Here is a 19,444-nt window from a genome sequence, read left to right as displayed (position 1 = left end):
TAATCATATTTTTGTAATTGACGTATTCGCAGATAGGCGAGCTCTCCCCAATGCCAGTTAATAGCTGCACGAATCAGCAGGCTGCCGGCTTTCTCTTTCTTCACGCACCCAGCTAATCACAGCTGTAAAGAAATATCTGCCTGCTGAATCCCAAAGTCAGCCCTCTGTATGTGTTGTGTGTAAGGTTAGGTGGAAGTGCATTGACTGCCAAAACTGTGCCCTTATTTGCACTTCTCGCTTGCAAGTGGGAGAAAAGGTTGACACGGCAATGATAGTGCTACAGGTAAGTTCATGGAGTTTCCTCACAGGAGCATGAATCTGCACAGCAAATTCTGTGTCTGACTGAAGGATGTCAACGACAACCACTTATTTGTTATCCCAGCCCATTCTCATCCAACAATCATCAAAGACCGCCGCTTTGAAAGTGCTTTTGGTGTACAATCCCAATGCCAAAAGCCACTGTTTGCATTCACTGATACACCCCTGCCTGGACGGCATCAGCTGAGAGCATGGCTGGACAGAAGCAGTTGTAGTGTTGTTATATGCCACTGCATGGCTGGATGGCACCTGCCGCAGCAGCCTGACATGCGGACATGGCAGTATTGCCTGAGAACGCGGCCGAACAGAATCTGTGACTTTAGTATGAAACTCCAAAGAACAGGGTCAGTTTGAAACATTGCCGGTAACAACATAATACAAGGAGTGTGACAGCACCTATAGGGTGGGCAGGATCTACCAATTCCTGAACTTCAATGCAGTATTGCAGTGTTTTTTTTTTTTTGCCTTAATGCCCCAAAATTAACAAAAACTGACATCCCTAGTCTGAGGGAGTCAGGGGTCAAGAGGCTCAGAGTTTGACCTTATTGTGGTCCCAAAGGAAAGGTCACATAAATCAAACTTGTTTCTGCCCTTTAGGAAACAGAAACATGCACATGCCATCAGTTTGCCAGACTTGTTGGTTACAGGCAAACCGATCAGACTAATGTCCACACCAAGGCAGAGGCAGTTACTGTCCGCATACTGTGAGGTAACAGCCATTCCTTTTCATGCTGCTGGAAATGTCAGAGAGTCTCCACGCTCCGCTGGACATGGCTCAGACAAAGACAAGCAAGATTTCTCCCGGTGCAAAAACTGAACTTTTGGTGGAGTTTGAAGTCAACATGCGAGAAACGTCTTTGGACTCAGTGGTGTGTTAATACACAATGAATAAAAAAAGTCCTGGCTTTTATTGAGAGCAGTGGTGAACTCCATCTTCTGAATAGAATACTTGTGACAGAAACAAAATGTACTCTTTGACATTCAAATAATACATTTTACAAGACAGACAGTGCTGCCGCAGGCAGAGGGCCATGTGAGAGCAGTCTGTCTGGTATCAAACAGCCAACACAGAGCAATCACTGGCAGTCTGTGAAGTGCTGCCTGACAGTCCAAGGCTTAAACAGATAGTGCAACTGCACTGCAGTGTTAAATAATTATTTATTATCAAATGACTCTGTTCTAGCCTGCATCACTTCAAAGGCCTCTCCATGGAGCTAATGTGTATGTAATTGTTATTTAATCTGACAAAAAGTGGTACAAAGTACATATACTGAAGTTCATGTTGAGGTACTTTGGTATTCTATTTCAGTATTTCTATACTTTTAAGAGAAAAATTCAGTCTTTTTGTATTTCTCTACATTCATTTGGCAGCTACAGTTACTCATCACTTTGCAGATTATGACTTCAAAAACAACTTATTAGCTTATGTAACACAATGCATTATTGAAGCTTAAACTTGTGATTGTTCAGTAAGTAAAAGTATCAATAGAAGTCAGTTAAACTACTACAACAAGCACAAGTCCGGCATTCAAAACCTTATTTCGGTAGAAGTACAGAAGTATTATCAATAGTATTTGAAGAAAACTAGAGTTGCCTCCCTGCAGTTGTATGTCTCCATGCACCAGTCAAGTTGCACTTATAGTTTACATGTCTATAAAAACATGGATGCTAACACACATCTTCTCCTCGGCAGCACAGAAGAACTCCAGAGACAGCACAGTTTTAAGGTGGACACCCAAGATTAGTGTCACCACTTCAGTATCTCAAATCAAATGTCTCATCTTCTGTTCCTGAGTTTGACATTGAGTAACAGCCAAAAAAGCACCTTGACAGAACATTATGATGTCACAGCAAGTTGAGACTTTGAGTTTTGAATATAAAATGGCATCAGTTAATCGTCACATTGGCAATTGGCAAATTTGGTCAAAATTAGAATTATTGAGGAACAGTCAAAAAACGTGTTTTGGTAGGGCATAGTGACATTGACCTCAAACCACCAAATCGGAACTAGTTCATTGTTGAGTATAAGTGGACATTTGTGTCAAATTCGAAGAAATTCTAAGATATTGTGATCACAAGAATGAGCCAAACAAGGTCACAGTGACCTTGACCTTTGACCAGCAAAACCTAATCGATTCATTGTGAAGTCAAAGTGGACGTTTGTGCACAATCTATAAAAATCTCAAAGTTTTCTTGAGATTCTGTGTACGCAAGAATGAGAAAGATGCAAGGTCACGATGACCTTGACATTTGACCACCAAAATATAATAAGTTAAATATTTAGTCCAAATAAACCAAATTTTGAAAAAATGTCCTTAAGGCATTCTTGAGATTCCTACTTCATGAGAATGTAACGGACAGACGCTCAACCCGAAAACTTAGAGATTTATTTCATCATTTTAACATACAGCATTAGGAGACTCTTAATATGTGACAATGTGTAAGTAGCTTGTTTTACAGTATACTTTATATATGGGTCAGTAGTTTAGACCTGTAATCCAATACTATCCAGCCTAAGAGTAGGGGCCCTCCAAAGGGCCACAATATAAATGTAAGCATCAAGACATGATTAATGGGTTCAGAGAACAGCATGCATTATGCAGCTCATGATGGGTGTGAATTTCTAGTCCTGTCTCTGGTGTCAGAGTGCTGTCAGATATCAAAAACCGTTTTTTCACCACAATTTGATACAGTCTTGCTTAAGCTTTTTACATTAATGATCTATAGCCTTCAGCTACGACCCAAATTGCAACAGCCAAAGTAATGCATCAATTAAATAAATATTTATTTACTTTTTAAGTATTCACATGGTGGAATGCAGTTGTTTTCATGTTCTTCGTTATACTATGTTATGTTCATACATTTTTTTAAATACTTGTTTAAAAAGCCTACAAATACTAGTCATCATTTCTTTCACTTTTTTAGTAACCATTAAAGAAACTCCAAAAATAAAAGAAATTAAAGAAACTTCCTTATTTCCTCTAAGTGCAGAGCACCGGCATGGTCTCGACTGCATTTGAATTTATGCTCATTTGGGCATGAATCCAACTTCATAATTTAAGCTTAGAAATGCTTGCACAGTATATATTTGTACATAGCTAACATTGATTAATGAGGCCCCATGTAAGAGGAAGAATAAAGGATGTTCAGGGAAGGAGGCAAAAAAAGGAGAAAGAAGGCAGACATATGAAGGTCGAGTAGGTAAAGAACAGGAGCAGGACTCTGTGCAGATTCAAGGAAAATATATTCATGTGAAAGAATGAATGGTGAGTGACAGGGAAGGGAGAAGTAATACAGATAATAAAACAGCATAAAAATGTCAGAAAATGAGATAGTCTAAGGTGTAGGCAAAGAGAGGAGACCATTAGAGGGAGTATAGAAGAACTATTCTATAGTACTATACTATATACTATAGTGCTGGGAGCTTTAACTGTAGTTGCTGTGAGGGTCAAAGGACAGAGGGATGCTGTATGGTGTAAAGCCCTCTGATTTTATTGAATTGAATTGAATTGAATGGAATGGAATGGAATGGAATGGAATGGAAAGTTTACAGATAATGGCCAGACAGTATTTAACATTGCCAAACAATTAAATCCTGTAGCTTTTATTGCTTTGGTATTGTCTTTTGCTAAATTTCTAAATTTGATTGACTCCAAAAGTGGCTGCAGTTTTTTTGAGACAGTTATAAAGGGAAGGTGGCATTCACCTACAAAATGTCACTCAAATGAACACATGCCAAATAGGATGACACTCTGAATGATCACAAAGACAGACAAACAGGCAGCAATGAAATACAAAAGAACTGTGAAGACACACACAAGAATTACAAAAAGTGTCAAAACAACTGCAAAGAGATACATAATAACTGTAAAACCACACAACCACAAGAAGACACAAAAAGACCATGGAATGATGCAAGGTAACTGCAAAGAGACATACAATAACAACAAAAGTGGCAAAGCAATTACAGAAACAAAGTGACCATAAAAAAGACACAAAATGAATTCAAACAGGGACAAAATTACCACAAAAAAGGTGTTTGTACGAGGGGCCATGTCTAATAATCCACCTATTCACACATGCAGTTTAAAATGATAACACTTTCAAAATAACCACTCAAAATCTGTGGCAATTTTTGAAAATGTGGGATCCTTAATTTCAAACAAAGTACAAAGTAACAAAAAACAAAAACTTTCAATTCTAGTCTACCATCAAACATATTAGATTTCACCAGCTTTAGCTACCTTACTAATTACCATAAGCCCTCTGAGTTGGTTGAACACTCTCTGGCTTTTTAATGTGTCCAGCTGGCTCTTAGGATACTACGCAAAAAGCTTTGAATTATGAAATTTGAATTATGCATTTGATGGCTATAAACATTATTATTATAATAAATGAGAAGGTAACAGCCAATAGGTCTCTAGAGAATGTCATCATCCTCACCAGCTTACGTAGAAAACATGGAAATAAAGGAGCAGTATTAACTACAATGTCTTAAAGTTAACATTGCTCAGGCTGTGATCAGATGTTTCACTGCCCTCCACACACTCAGTTTGGAAAAGGGGGGAGTTCTGCACTACCCAGTGATGCTAATGAAGTGCTAACTGTTGGCATGGAAGAAACAATAGGTCACAAGTGTGGGTAACTAGTTAGCTAGGTATGCTAACATTATTAGCAGGGTGTCAGGAGGGTGTCAATTTGAGCTCCTTAAACGTTGAGATGCAATGACGTGCCGTAACTAATTACTGTCCCTTTCCTCCCATGCAGCGCTGTAACAGCAATCCAAATACTGCACTGAGTTTGAAAGAGTGACTTAATGAGTTAGAGATACAGAAAGAGGAGAAACCACTGAAAACTGAGACCTGAGACCTCTGTCCCTGCTGCTGTCTACGGTTTACCTGTTCTCCGGCCTGTCTGTGGCATCGCATGGACACACCAACAAAACAACCCACATAAACACATATACACAAAAGCTGACAGAAAGCCAGACTCATGCTGGAGCAGTGTGTTTAATGGCAATGGAAATGCAGTCATTTAGCGGGGTTCCCCATGTTTTAAAAACCTGCACTAATGCACACGCTAAATCTGGTGGGAAAGAAGTATTAGTTATTGTGTTTTGGTGCCTCTATCTTTAAACCCTTTTCACAAAAAAAGTTCAGTCTGCTCTCATTACTGAGAGTTTCAAGGTCTACCGCGTTCATAGTGTCTCTGCATTGATATTGTATAGGAGTATGGTGGCACTTTTTACCTTGAAAAAGCACCAAAAAGCATCTAAACCAAAATCTTTACGTGTTCCAGCAGGTATATGATTCCAAATCTGGTGAAATTAACAACAACCAAGATTACATGATTCTCTGACATTAGCATATAGCTACATGTGGTAGTGTATGTAATGTCAACACCTGCAGTATTGCGTCTGGAGTGGATAATCATATGGAGAAATCTGTCATGAGCTGACATCAGCTTGTCTCGAAAGTAGAAAAAAACGTTGGAAAAGGGTATTCAGAACCATCTGAAGCCTGAGATTTGTGCTCACATAGATTACTTTTAAATATGTTTATGTCATTATTTGAAACTTTCACCACATTTAATATGAACATACACTGTAGCATTATAACCCTTTGCACACTTGGCATGTACAGGATTCCAAAACCTGGCAGACCTGCTTTGCCTTGTTATTGGTGCTAAGCTATGATTGGACAATCACAGACGGTCGATTCAGAACCATCCTGACTGTGCTGACCTTTATGGGGAACACACAGAACTAGAGGATCCAAAAGGAAGAAAGCTATTAGCTGTGCCGCACCATCCAATTTTATATAACCCCGCTCTGCCAAAAAAGCTTTCCTCTCTGTATCTGTTTTGTCTCCAACAAAACCTACCCACAACCAATGGTACAGTACTGAACAAGGGGTCACTCTGTCACAAACTTTTTGTAAGAACACGCAATTGAAACACTCTGTGCCAGTCTTGCTGCATTCAAGTCAAAGGGGATAGATAGTAGAGATGGAAAGATTCCTATGTTCATGACATGCACTTGCCTTAACGTCATCAGACAACCCTACACTGTTGTATGATTGCAGTGTGAGGGTTAAAAATAATGTGCATTGAAAATGTGGCTCTATGTTTGGCTTGGCAGACTTTTGGTAAAGTGAGGCATACATATTTGTTTGTCTTTTCAAGCGCTTAAACAAGCTTGATAAGCTCGAGGTTACAAAAATCTTAGATTCCCAGTTGCAATTACAACTTGGATGTTGGAAACTAGTATTTGTGGTAAATACCATATGGTCTAAACTAAGGATGGGTAGGAGTGCTCGATTTGGACGTGCATTGATATCGATTGATATTCATTGATTAATCACCACCTTACCTCCTTCATGTCAATGTAACTTTTTTTTTTTTTTTTACAATTTAGGTCAAACCACTAGTTTTTTGTCAGTTGACAGTTTTAATAGTGTCCCATCTTTTTCGAAATCGGGGTTGTATTTCATTGAAGAGCTGCCTGCAGTGTATTGCTTCACTCAGTACCTCCTCGCCCTGCAAAGAGGAAATTTATTACAAAGACTACTGCTGCAGGAGTGTGAGCTCTTCACCGGGGGAACAGTTGGTGAGAGTCCACCTGCACACATACACACAGTTTGACAGGGCTAACTGTTAGCATCACACGGCTAACCTTACCTAACTGTTATTAATGGGTTCAAGGACAGAGACAAGCCGTTTTGGAGTCTGTGTGAGTTTGTTGCAACCATGCAGCCAAGTTTGTTGGTATGGTGCCCGATGTATGCCTCTACTGCTGTGTAAGCTTGTGCTCACTGGGCAGATGTTGAGCTGACCAAGAGGAAAGGACTCCAGATTTCAGAGACAGTCCTTCAATGCTGCAATGCAACAGAAAGTTTGCTTATTTCTTATATTAACTTTGAATTAACAGTTTAATAGGCTAATTAAAGCCTGGTTTTTCTATGAGTAAATTTCAAATTTCTTGACATTGTTTTATGGTGTCTGCAAATTTACATTGCCATTATTACTTCAGATTTCTTCTTTTTTTTGCTAGTACTCAAATACAAGTAACAATTAAATGTGAGTATTTGAACATGAAAGTTAGCTAAAATGGCCATCCCTAGTATGAGCATAACCCTACAAAAAATGATCTCCAACATTTGTGTTCCTAATTGAACAAAAAGGGGACTATATGTGCGGCGTTACCTCACATCACCTGTCACCACTGCAGGGTTTCACAGGGGAGGAAAGAGAAGACTGAAGGGGAGTTTTGGACTAATGGATTTATGGAGATGAGCAGAGGTGCGAGGCACACACAGAGCTGCAGGAGATGGAGTCACAGAGGAGGTGAGCATGGAGTGGAGATTAGAGGTAAATGGAAGGCTAGTAGGGGCAGAGGGGGGGCTTGCAGTTACAGCAGCCCATAATTGTTCATCACGCCTGGGTCCCCAAAGAGTCACTGACTGTTCTAGTCCCGGGAGACTCGGAGATGTGCGTGTGGGTGTATTTGAGAGTAAGATATAACATTTGAAACTTAGGGACAGGTCAGAAAGTGAAAGAATGAATTTTTAACCGCGACTGGGTCACTGTGGATTTATTCTTTGAGTCTGTTTGTGTGTTTGTGTATTCTTTGAAATGCATATTGTGTCTCCTGTTTGTTTTCAGCATGTGTTTTCTTCAGTTCTTCACTAGAAGTGTGCAACGGCATGCATATTCTGAGTTTGTGGGAAACAAGAGAGTTTATATATGTGTCCGCATGAATGTGTCTGTCCTCATTTCCAGCCGAGCCGAGGTCAAAGGCTATGCTTGAGGGACCACAACAGCATTTCAAACTCAACACTGCTCCTTGAAAATGTTTAATTCAAGCAGCCGCACTGGCTCCCCTGAGACTCACTGCTGAGGGACTGACAGAGAAAGGACGGAAAAAATGAGTTCGGACAAATATCTTCTTTTTTTTTCGTTTTTCTCTCCTCTTATTCAGACAAACAGCCAGTTTTGTTTTGTTTTGTTTACCCAGAATATGAAGCCCATCCAAAATGGCTGCAGATTCTCTGGGCACAGAGCTACATCTCGGCTCATCTCCATCATGCCATCACTTCATTTTTTCAGCTGATTTTTTTTTTTTTTTTTTTTTAAGACCTGTATTTGTATTTTCTGTATAGAACAAGGTTCTTTTTTACCACTTAATAATAATAATCATAATCACAAATTTATTATTTATGTTTCAACACTAAAGGATCAAATGAAATGATGACATTGTTTGTTGTTGTTTCTTGAGGTCTGCCGAGGCAAGGTTCATTTATTCAAACCAATCAAAGTACGCTAGTTTTTACAAAAATATATCAAATTCAGCCGACACTGAAAAAAGCACACACACAACGGCCTACTTAGCATGGGCTACTTACTAATTTTCAGATATAATTTTAGGATTTATTTAAGCAATATCACAGGAGAGGAAGTGATGTTGTACTGTATATCATCACGGCTGTGATTCGGACGTAGGCACGAGGCTGCGGGCCCTGATGAAGGCCACAAGCCAAAATGCATTGGTCATGCAATAAAGTTGTTCTACATACAACAAGTGCTGTTGGACCAACTTTATAGAAAAGTTCACCACTCTCTTTTTCAACACCATTTAAAAATGCTGCTTTTTTTTTCAACAAAAAAATGTTACACTTGTGTTTCTCTCTCCACAAAACCATCTTTGGCCAAAACACAACCTGCAGTCACCAAAATGCAGAGCGCACATGAACCAGACCACAGCCAAGACTTTCTTTTTCCAGTTTGTTAACAGTTGTTATTTTAATCCTGCAAAACTGGGGCCGACAGCTACAGCTTTCACCTGCTGCTCGTTACTAATGTAAGATTTAATTAAAATCAGCAATCGCAATTTGAAAATTGCACCTTAAAAATTGCAGATGATTAATCTTTAAACATAACTCCCTTCACTTTATTCCCACACTCTCTCCCTCCATTTCTCCTCGTCTTTTTTCATTTTTCAAAAAATCTCTTTTTACTTCTTCTTATTTGATTTATTCCTTTATGTCAAATTTTTTTCTTAGTTTCGTTTTGCAGGACTGTGACAAAATGCAAATACACCTGAATGTATTTGATGCTTGTAATCTCTCCCTATAAGTCAAAATTCAGTTTATCCATTTGTGATTTATTCAGCTGCGTAAGGTTAAAGGTACATGTAGACAGCAGCTATAAAATGTATGTTATTGATTATTTTTAATTCTATATTTGGGCTGCATATTTTAATCTGACTCCACTACATAGATTCTATGAGTTACCTTACAGAAGTATAAAAAAATCAGTGAAATACATTATTATTATCTATATTCTAAAAAATAAAAGAATCCCTACCACATGTCTACCACTCCCAGCTGCTCTCTTCTTTGTCACAGTTCACCACTGTTCCTCTTCTCTTCCCTCCTCTTGCTCTCTTTGTCTCTTTGAAGGACAATGGTCAAATTGATTCTGTAAGGGAGGGTGTATGACAGTTTGCTTTGATATAATCCTCAGAGAGTGCACGTCTGCACATATAAGGGAGATGGCATGTTTGTGATGATGCCTTTGTGTGTGTGTGTGTGTATGTGTGTGTGTGTGTGTGTGTGTGTGTGTTTGCATCATAGGAGTCTCCGCAGACTCCCTGTGCTGCAGTCTGCCTGTGGTGATAAGCAGATGATGAAAGCCTGAGACCGTGTGTGTGTGTTTGCTACCTGCTGTGTGGTGTTGGAAGAGGGGAGAGGGTTGGAGACCATTGGTCCAAAGATGTCCAGTTCATCACCGATTGGTGCGGCACCACTCGAGCCCCTCCCACCACCTTCTGGAGCATCTGAGACAGAGAGAGAGAAAATCAGATTCACAGATGATTACCTAAAACTAAGAATCTGGCTTTTTAGGTCTTTTGAAAACATTTTTTAATCAACTAACAGCAAAGATTTCTCTCTGCATTTAAATTTAACATTTACCCAGTTGTTAAAGATCATGCAATATGACTGAAAGCTCCAGAAGAGCTATAAAATGTACCTCATGGTGAGGTTGTTTTCTCAGCATGCAGTATATTTAACCACGTATACAACATTTATATTATTTCATAACAACCCTGTTAAACCTGAGCACATTGGCTCAAATTCTTTTAAAAATACATGTAGAAAAGGCAAAAAGAAAAAAAGAAAATGACAAACCCAACAAGACATGACCAAAAGAAAATAGTTCAACACTAGTTAAAAGTTACGTGAAAATGACCCGAAATTAGCAAAAACATAAGCAAAAAAAACATACATTACCTGAAAAAGTGCTAAATATAATCATAAATATGACTATAAAACATCAATAATAAATATATATATTTCTATAATCTATATTCACATGTATAATTACAGTGGTCATGAATATTGTTTTCTTGATAATTTTCTAATTATTCTTTTTTAAAGATTATTTTTTTATCTCTTTTTCTTGTCACCTTTTACTTTTTTTTTTTTTTTTTTGCAATTTGCAATTTGCAGGACATTTCATGCCAAGATGCTGGTTGCCCTTTTCCCCATGTTTTCAAAATGAATCAAACCAAAAGAAAACTGATCCAGGTTTCAAACGGTTAATTCAGTTACTTAAAAAAATCAGACCAAAAACAATTTGATTTAAAAGACTAAGACTAAGAAATAATGGCCAGACAAAAAGAGGGATTATTGAAGCCAGGAACACAGTAAAAAGTTATAGCACTGACACAAATAGGAATTAATCAGTCTGACCTTCACATACATATGCAATGGTATTTATAAGATTTAAGCTTGTGCAAAACGCCCCACACAACTCATTTTACAATTACCACGGTTGTTAATTGGAACATCCTCAAGAAAATTTCCGATGACTGCACTCCTTCAGAACTTCGCTTCACCCTGAAAATCATTTCATTTATGCGTCTCCTTTTGCCCTTGGAAAAATACTTACTTAATGAATGTATAATTGCAAATGACTCCGTGTCACAGAGCTGGTTTAGTTTGGGGTGTTTTTATTTAAGTTCTGTTGGAGTAACAAGAGTTGATTATTGCACAGCTCTAAAAAGGCACATTTGGTCTGTCAGGGAGCTAAAAAAGCTTCAAAATGCAGCCTTTTCACATCAGTTATTTTGAGATAAAGAGGCAGAAAGGGTGCAGGTGCAAGTAACAATGGCATTGATTACTGATGGCTGCATTCCATTCAGGTGAGCCAGTTCAGGAGACCTGGTATTGTGAGTGTTGACTATGTAGCATGGCTCCTCAAATGGAACGGAACCATCATTATAGTATTTTTGTGTTTCATGATAATAGGATTTATTATCCATATTAGCACACACAAATGAACAGAGCCATTTTTTTTATCACATAAATACATAATGACAGTGGACTGGTCGAATCTCTGATACACCATGTCTTCCAAATATTTGCATGTTGTATTTTTGAAACTTTAGTGTATATCACTGGAAACTGTCTGTCGATGTAACTGGATGTTTAACCTATAATTACAATCACTTGTGTGCTATTATTTACTCTCTTTTGTGTTCAGCTCTATGGCGCTAAAAAGAATGAAAACAAGGTCAAGAAAAAAAATGTAACCTTCTGCAAAATACTTTTATATCTGCTTTCTCTAAGAGAGTGTGATGAGAAAGAGTGATCAATATCAATCTCATGTCTGTGTGTTAAGTACAGGACTGGAGTCAGGATGTGGTTAGCTGTGAAGATTGGGAGCAGGGTGAAAGCGTTGCCTTAACTCAGACAGTCAGCCTTATTTGATGGTTTCTTTCCCAAGAAGACAAAGGAAATCTTTACCAGGCTGAGTCAAATTTAAAGCCTGGGTAAAGTAAAATCAACAACAGAGTTCCCGTTTTAAAGATGATTAGCATTTTTCTGTGCTCCGTCTCGAAATTTGGATTTTTTTGCAGGTCCATGAGCACAGCGCAAGCAAAATTCAGCAGTAGTTTGAGTCGCCGGCTACCTAATTTATCTTTTGATCTGGTCAGATCTGATCAAATCGATGGATGAGAGGAGAAACAGAGTGCAGTGTGGGTGAATGCAAACTTTTAGACACAGCACGATTAACAGTTTAGTTTTATTCACACTGCGTCTGGCGTTCTGCTGCTCAGTCTGTGACAACAGTACGCTAGGTACTCAAAGAGTGCGTGGCAATGAATAACCGCCGCCGCATACATTTCATAGCATTAGAACATTATTTGTGGTGGCAGATGTTTTTGTGGCAGCCCACCAATACTAAATGAATGTGTGAAAAACCCTGCATTTAAAAAGCTGGAATCTGTGAAGTTTTCCCCCTAAAAATGCTAAGATTGATTGATTACCGAATGTGTTGGCAATAAATTTAGTAGTTTAAAACGAATCCATTAATCGTTGCAGCTCTGGTGGTTAATATCACATTTTTCATTAGCATGACTAATTCAGAATACATATTCAGTTTTGCTTTACTTAGACTTAAAGCTTTGAGTTATCTCTGATGGTTTTTGTCTCTTATTTAGTCAGAACAAATGAGCCAAACTGAAATATGGCAGATCTTTAAGTTGTATAAACTGCAATATTGTTATGGAAAAAGTGTATTGCCCAGAGAGAGACCCTGTCCCATGGTGCTGAACAGGGAACCCCCCGGTACACAATGTACAGCAGTCTGAGAGAGAGAAAGAGAGAGTGATGGAGAGGCAGAATGGGGGAGGAGAGGCAGTGTGTGAAAGAGAAAAGAGAGTGAACCGTGTGTGTGTTTGTGTGTAAGAGCCAGCAGCAGAGGTCATTTATATAACCACAGTGATGAAACATCCATAATTTAGCCCTTTTAAAGTGTGAACAAGACTGAGCTCCTTCAACCAGACAGCAGGGTACAAGAAAAGCCATTTACTGCACGAAGGCCTGAAAGACCACTCAACATCCTTTTAAACCGCTCATTGAAACTAATTTTCAAAGAATTACTTTGATAGTGACATCTTCCATCCTAATAATTAAACTATTGATTTTTTGCCCTCTTTCCATCTTGTGATGCCTCCATGTCATTTATGAGCTCGGCTTTTGTTTTGATAGTTAAAGCCACTGTAAATTGCTGCTTAAAGGAATACAGCTTATTATAATTGTGATTATTGCTTTAGGGGGCTGAAGAGAATGACAGGTGCAAATCACATTGTTACATATTCAGACAGAGGAGAGAAAAATGGCATTGTATGTGCACCAATCACCCTGCTACCACTCTCACCCCCCCTCCCTCTCTTACCCGAAACTCATTCACCCATCGCCATGGAAATGAGCCGCAGGGAGAAAAGGGCCCATCATCATCATCACTGCCACGTCGGGCAATGGGCCCACCATCCTTTATTGTGGGATGGAGCCGCTTCTTGAGAACACTCTCCACTTCACCATGGAAACAAACCCATCGTTTAGGGAGGGGGTGTGTTTTGTAATCACCCCAGACCCCAAATTCTGAGTACATTCACATTCACATTCACACACACACACACACACACACACACGCACACGCACACACACACACACACACACACACAAATACACACACAAATACAGAGCTTCCCAGTATCCTCAATGAATACAGCGACCTCATTCAGCAGTGGGAGGCTGTCACATGAAGGACTTGACCACAGCATGAGGGGTAAAATATCTGACTCCATTAAGCCCTGCATTGATTCTAAAGCGATATTCTGATTAGATTTTACACACATACATGTGAAATTATCCCAGTCATCAAACTGGTGCTTTACAGGCTTTTTTCATGTTGTCAATACTACAATTAACTGGGCCTTTGAAGTATTTGGTGCAGCCATAAACCCAAAAGTAAGTTAATCTTACCCACTTTTTCCCAAAACACTCCAACCCCAAAGAGAGTGAGTGGGTCCAGAAAAAGGAACACAAGCCCAGTTGGTGACCATTATGAAGAGAGAAGTGAGGAAAATGGACACAAAATGACCTGTCAGTGGTAAAGTATGTGTGTTTACAGGTGATAAAGGAAGCAGGACACAATATGTGTGGTCTCCCAGAATAGGCAGTGGTATCAAATGGGGAATAGATAATGTAGTGGTTTATTTTGTGATGGTAATATTTTGATGCTTTGTACACATTTATGGATTTTTTAAGTGTGGCAGAAAAAATGCCTTCATTTGCACACTTTTGAGAGTTGAATAATTAGGTGAGAAGTGAGAGTTTCATACAAGTCAAGGCTGCACAAAGTGAGCGACAGAATGTGCCTGCAAAAGACTGTAATGATTAAAATGATTTATTTTTTCAAATTAAACATAAGTAAGTGACATTTTTTTTCCCTTAATCCTGTCAAGGGGTTTATCTGGCCATGTTTAAAGTCAGGCTGTTTTCGAACACTGTACCTATATATACTTACGAAAAGTAATGCACCAGAATGGATACCAATGAAACTGTAAAGGCTGTGACCACATGACCACTGATGGAAGTAAAAAGAGAAGTAAATTAAAGAAAACAAGGCAGACTGGGGTGGTGGATGAGTCAATCAAGTGCAGGACTTTCCTCCAGGAGACCAGTGTTTATGTCTCTTGTGAAGCCAAGTAAAGTTTTTTTTAGGTACTTTGACATATTATATACAATTCTACATTAAGTATGTTACATGATGACACCCAAACATGATTTTTTTCCAAAACCCAACCTCATAGGCAGGGGTGCTAATAAATGGGACGCTAATTCCTTAATAATATTATTTGTTGTTATACCATCATCTGAATGTCTGAACTATAGAAAAGAGTTGTTAAGTTCTTCTTTACCTTATTTTGGTTGATTAACCAGAAAACTTTTCTTCCCCAACACAAGAATTGTGACATTATCAAGTATGATGCTTGGTCATTGATCCTATATCAGTTTCTGCTAGTTTGCTGCACTTTTTTTTTTTTCAATTTTAGGTTTATCAAGCTTTTAGGTTTGCTTTGTTAATTTTCATGCAACAAAAGTACTAAAGTTTTAGAAAAAAGAATATGGTTTGGGTTCAGATTGGTACATTTGTACTTACATAAGATAATATGGCATATCTTTCATGACTATGTTGCATAGTTAAGACTCATAGTTGACATTTGCGGGACACGGGACACAAACAGCAGTCTCCTGGGTGAAAGTCATGTGCTTGTTTGACCCATTCTTCAACTTTGACCTCGTTTCTTGCTCTTTATAGCATGTCAGTTGCTCTGAGTAAATAATACCATACTATATACTATACTAATACTATTTAAAGAGCTGAGAGTGAGAATAGGTTGTCTACTCAGCCAACATGTGATCAGGAGTGAAAGTGATACAGCCTTGTTTTACCCCTGTCTTCTCTCCACCAGCACTCTGTGACTCTGTGTTCACTTGTGATGCAGCTAAAACTTACAATTTAAATTCTTCTTACTAATATATTTTTGTCAGACAACTGAATTAATAAGAGTTGACTGATTGTTATTCATAAAGACTGCCTGTTAGCAAGGCTGACAGTAACTCTCATTATTGCCACGAGAAATTGGTCAAATCAATATTTTAAGATTCTCGCTCTCCTATGACAAAAAATGGCAGCTTAAACGTGCCTTGTAGAGTTTTTAACCAAAATAAGCACTATGGAGCAATTTCATTATGCCTGTACCTTTTTTATTAGTATTCTGCACATCCACAAGGACGGACTTGCATGCACAAGCACTTGATACAAATTGCAGCTGGCGTTTTTAAACTGTTCTAGTGTCGGTAATGTGCCAAGAAATATAGCAATGTACCAACAAACAAGCCTGCAAGCAATAACAAATAGATGCAAACAATGCATGATAAAAATATTTTTAAATAATTGGCTTTCCAAGCCCTCTTTGAGTCTTAGCATGTCATCATCATTGTTTTAGAGGACCCAGCTATGTCTATCTTTGCTTAAATTTCTATTTTTTGTGTCTTTTTGGAGTAGAAAAAGCCAGCAGCAGTTTGAAAAATAACTTATAAGTTAGATGATGCATTTAGACTGTATAATTTATGCATTTAGAATACAATTTCTGCTTCTCAAAATGAACAATATTACTTTCCTGGAGGTAAATCTGGGACCGAAACGAGGACAGTGGCTGGAGGAGACAACATGGAGGAAGAATCCTGTTTATTTACGTTGCATGCAAGTGTCAATTCAGTGTGAAAGACGGAGGTAGAAGTAAAGGGGATGTAGATTCAGAAAAAAACTAAAACTAACAGACAGCTGCTCCATCAATAAAATTTTTTGAAATTGATTCAGTGGCTCCTGAAGAGATCTATTTTTGGCAGGACGGAACATCTCTGAGGCAGCATTTATCATTGTGGGATGCCAAAGCTATCCAACAAAATCTGAAATAAATACATAAATATGTCTTAAAGTTGCTGTGGTCAAAAAGAAGTCCTCGTTTATGATATTTAATTAAAAGTGGCATTGGCATTATTGTTTGGCAAACCAAGTAGAAAAATGTAGATTGAGTAAAAAATGCTTATCTGGCTGGTCTCAAAATATTGTTTGTGTTTTCATTCCAGCACAGCCGCCAAACTGAATTAAATGGAACAGGGGAATTGACAGAAACACACACACACACACACACACACACACACACACATACACAAACACACACACACACACACACACACATACACAAACACACACACACACACACACACACACAGACACACAAAAGCAAAAGCAGAGAGTGTGTGTTTGACTGCTGCAGATAAAGGTAAGCAGAGATACGAAGGGATGGATGGAGGAGCGGGTGGATGTGTGAGTGCTGAAGGCACACTGCCATGTATTTGACTTATTGATTATGTGTGAAATCTCATCCACTCGACATGGCTGCAAGGTGTGTAGCATTGGTTATTTATAGCGGGGCGTCCACACTCACTCTTCCATGGTGCGGTTGGGAATGTTTTATCAATTCTGTATCCAGCTTTTTGGTGTTGTTGTTTTGTTGTTTTCTGTGCAGCTTACCCTAAGCTAAGTCTAATACAATTCGACCATGTATTGGGAAAACACATGGTGACTGCATATTACAGATTTATGATGAAAAAAAAACCTGACCCAACCCTGACTTTTTTCTGCTGTGTTTTTGCTGTTTGGGGCTGAGGTTGACAAGCAGGGAGCACAATGTCCTGCTGGTTAACGGGCCAAGACACATACGGCGTACTCAAAATGTCACAGGTTTGAATCCAGCTTGTGACCTTTGTTGAATGTCATATCCTTGGTGCATTCAATACATCCAGCTAGTCTGCTGCTGTGCTCTGCATTTACGCACAAATGCCATTAAAATACATGCATGTGGGAGATTAAGAACACATAATCAGTCATACCTCTAAACTGACAGCTACACTTCTGCAAAAGTGGAAATAAATACTGCCGATCAGTTGCTGCTTTATTTTGAAATTGTTTTGCACCATGCAGATTTAGATGGTTTGAAAGACTCTGCTGTAGGTGAAGGGGGGTTCAGCTATTTCCAGAAATTCTGGCTGATTAGACGCCTGGGTGACACTGTATGGGGCTACTACTAGAGAGAGTACTGTATACTGAGGTCACCAATCTTCATATATTGATAATAATCATAGACGTTACAATACTACCCCTTTTCCAACAAAAACAAGCAGATTGTGTGCTTTATGTCGGTGTCCTCCACATACTCTCACAATATCCCATTGGTTAGATGTTCATACTGATGCTGTTAGCATGGAACTTACAATGGCTAGGATGCATGGTGTGTCAATGTGTGAGTGCACCATTGTTGTCTATGAACTACATTAAGAGCCCTATCTAACACACAGCACTTTGCAACTTTCACTGCTAGTTTCAAGTTGACACAGTTGTCATTTGCACACCCAGCCTCCACATTGTCTATGTAGCAAATGTAGTTGCACCATCTGTGCACCCATTGGGGTGTAGGTCTTAAAATGAGGTGAGATCATCATAGGGCTGGGCGATATAGAAAAAGGTCTCACGATCATTTTTTTCATGTTAGTTGATATCAATATATATCACAATATACATCAAATCACTATTTTTGTCAAGTTTTAAGGTTCCCTTTTACTCCTAAGTGAGATATGAAGATATCATATCACAATTAATTGAAAATTTTATTTCCATTACGATTAATGAACGTTTATTTTGCTTTTTGCTTCTTTTTTTGTGGTTTGTTTTTTGCCCTCATGGTTCACTGACACAGTTTCATTTGACCAAGGTTTGTTGGAGTGTAATAAACCTATGATTTATTATTATTTATTAAACTTTCCAGCATTATATAAAAATTAAAAGCTCCATCTTAAACAAATTTCAGGTAAATTTAAGCACATTGTGCTGATTATAGGCCAACCTCTCCTGACTGCAGGACTCTGACTACAACTTCTGTGAATCTTCTGTGAAACTTCTGTGCTATTTATCATTTTACTCAGAAAAAAACAGCTTTTGAGTAGGTCTACTTCTCCAATAGCTGCCAACAGCCTGCCAACATTCCCAGTTAGAGAAAGGGTGAAAATAAGGTCATTTGCCTGTGGCCTCAGACCCCCAAAACATCACATCTACCCCTGGTAATAATAATAAGAGCTCAGCGCGAGCAATGCGTCCTGCTGTTTCTTAGTAATTTATCCAAAGTCTGCTTAAACCTGAAACTCACACAAAGTAGTCTGTAGATGGCACTTTCCACCAAATTTGGCTGTTTCAGACACTTTGGTCAGACCGTCAGCTATTTGATCCGCGATAATGAAACACTGTGGAAGCTCATACGACTCAGTTGTCAAACACCCAGCTGTATTCTAGGGTCAAAGTCGTTCACTGCATTTGGTTCGCCGCGGCGCTATTCTTATTATTAAAACATGGCTGGAATGCGTTCTATGGACATTCTATCGACTATGTCTCATATTTTAATCGAGGAAATGTTATTTTATGATGGATATCATTATCGTTTTATTGCCCTGCCCTAGGTCAACATTGTTGGGATACTGCTATTTTGAGGCAGCAGTAAGCAATTGCATTATTAACCACTAACAACCCGATCTAAAGTTAATGGCACTGTGTTTTCCTGCTATCTAATGGGAACATTATTCGGATGGTCAGATGCTCCTACATAGATTGATTCACAAAAAAATGCGTTAAGTCTGCCTGTTTAAAACACAGGAAC

The 19,444-nt window shown here is 38.7% G+C and overlaps 1 protein-coding gene across 1 annotated transcript in view; it reads right to left on the bottom strand.

Moving 5' to 3' along the window:
- LOC121954897 (stromal membrane-associated protein 1-like) overlaps positions 1-19,444 on the bottom strand; it is a 177,380-nt gene that overhangs the window by 74,547 nt on the left and 83,389 nt on the right. The window contains exon 8 of the mRNA XM_042502640.1: positions 10,038-10,153. Within this exon, the coding sequence (XP_042358574.1) occupies positions 10,038-10,153 (116 nt within the window). The remainder of the gene's footprint in view (positions 1-10,037; positions 10,154-19,444) is intronic.

This window comes from Plectropomus leopardus, chromosome 15 (assembly GCF_008729295.1).
Source record: "Plectropomus leopardus isolate mb chromosome 15, YSFRI_Pleo_2.0, whole genome shotgun sequence".
Classification (NCBI taxonomy): Eukaryota; Metazoa; Chordata; class Actinopteri; order Perciformes; family Serranidae; genus Plectropomus; species Plectropomus leopardus.
This window is presented reverse-complemented; position numbering and strand designations above follow the sequence as displayed.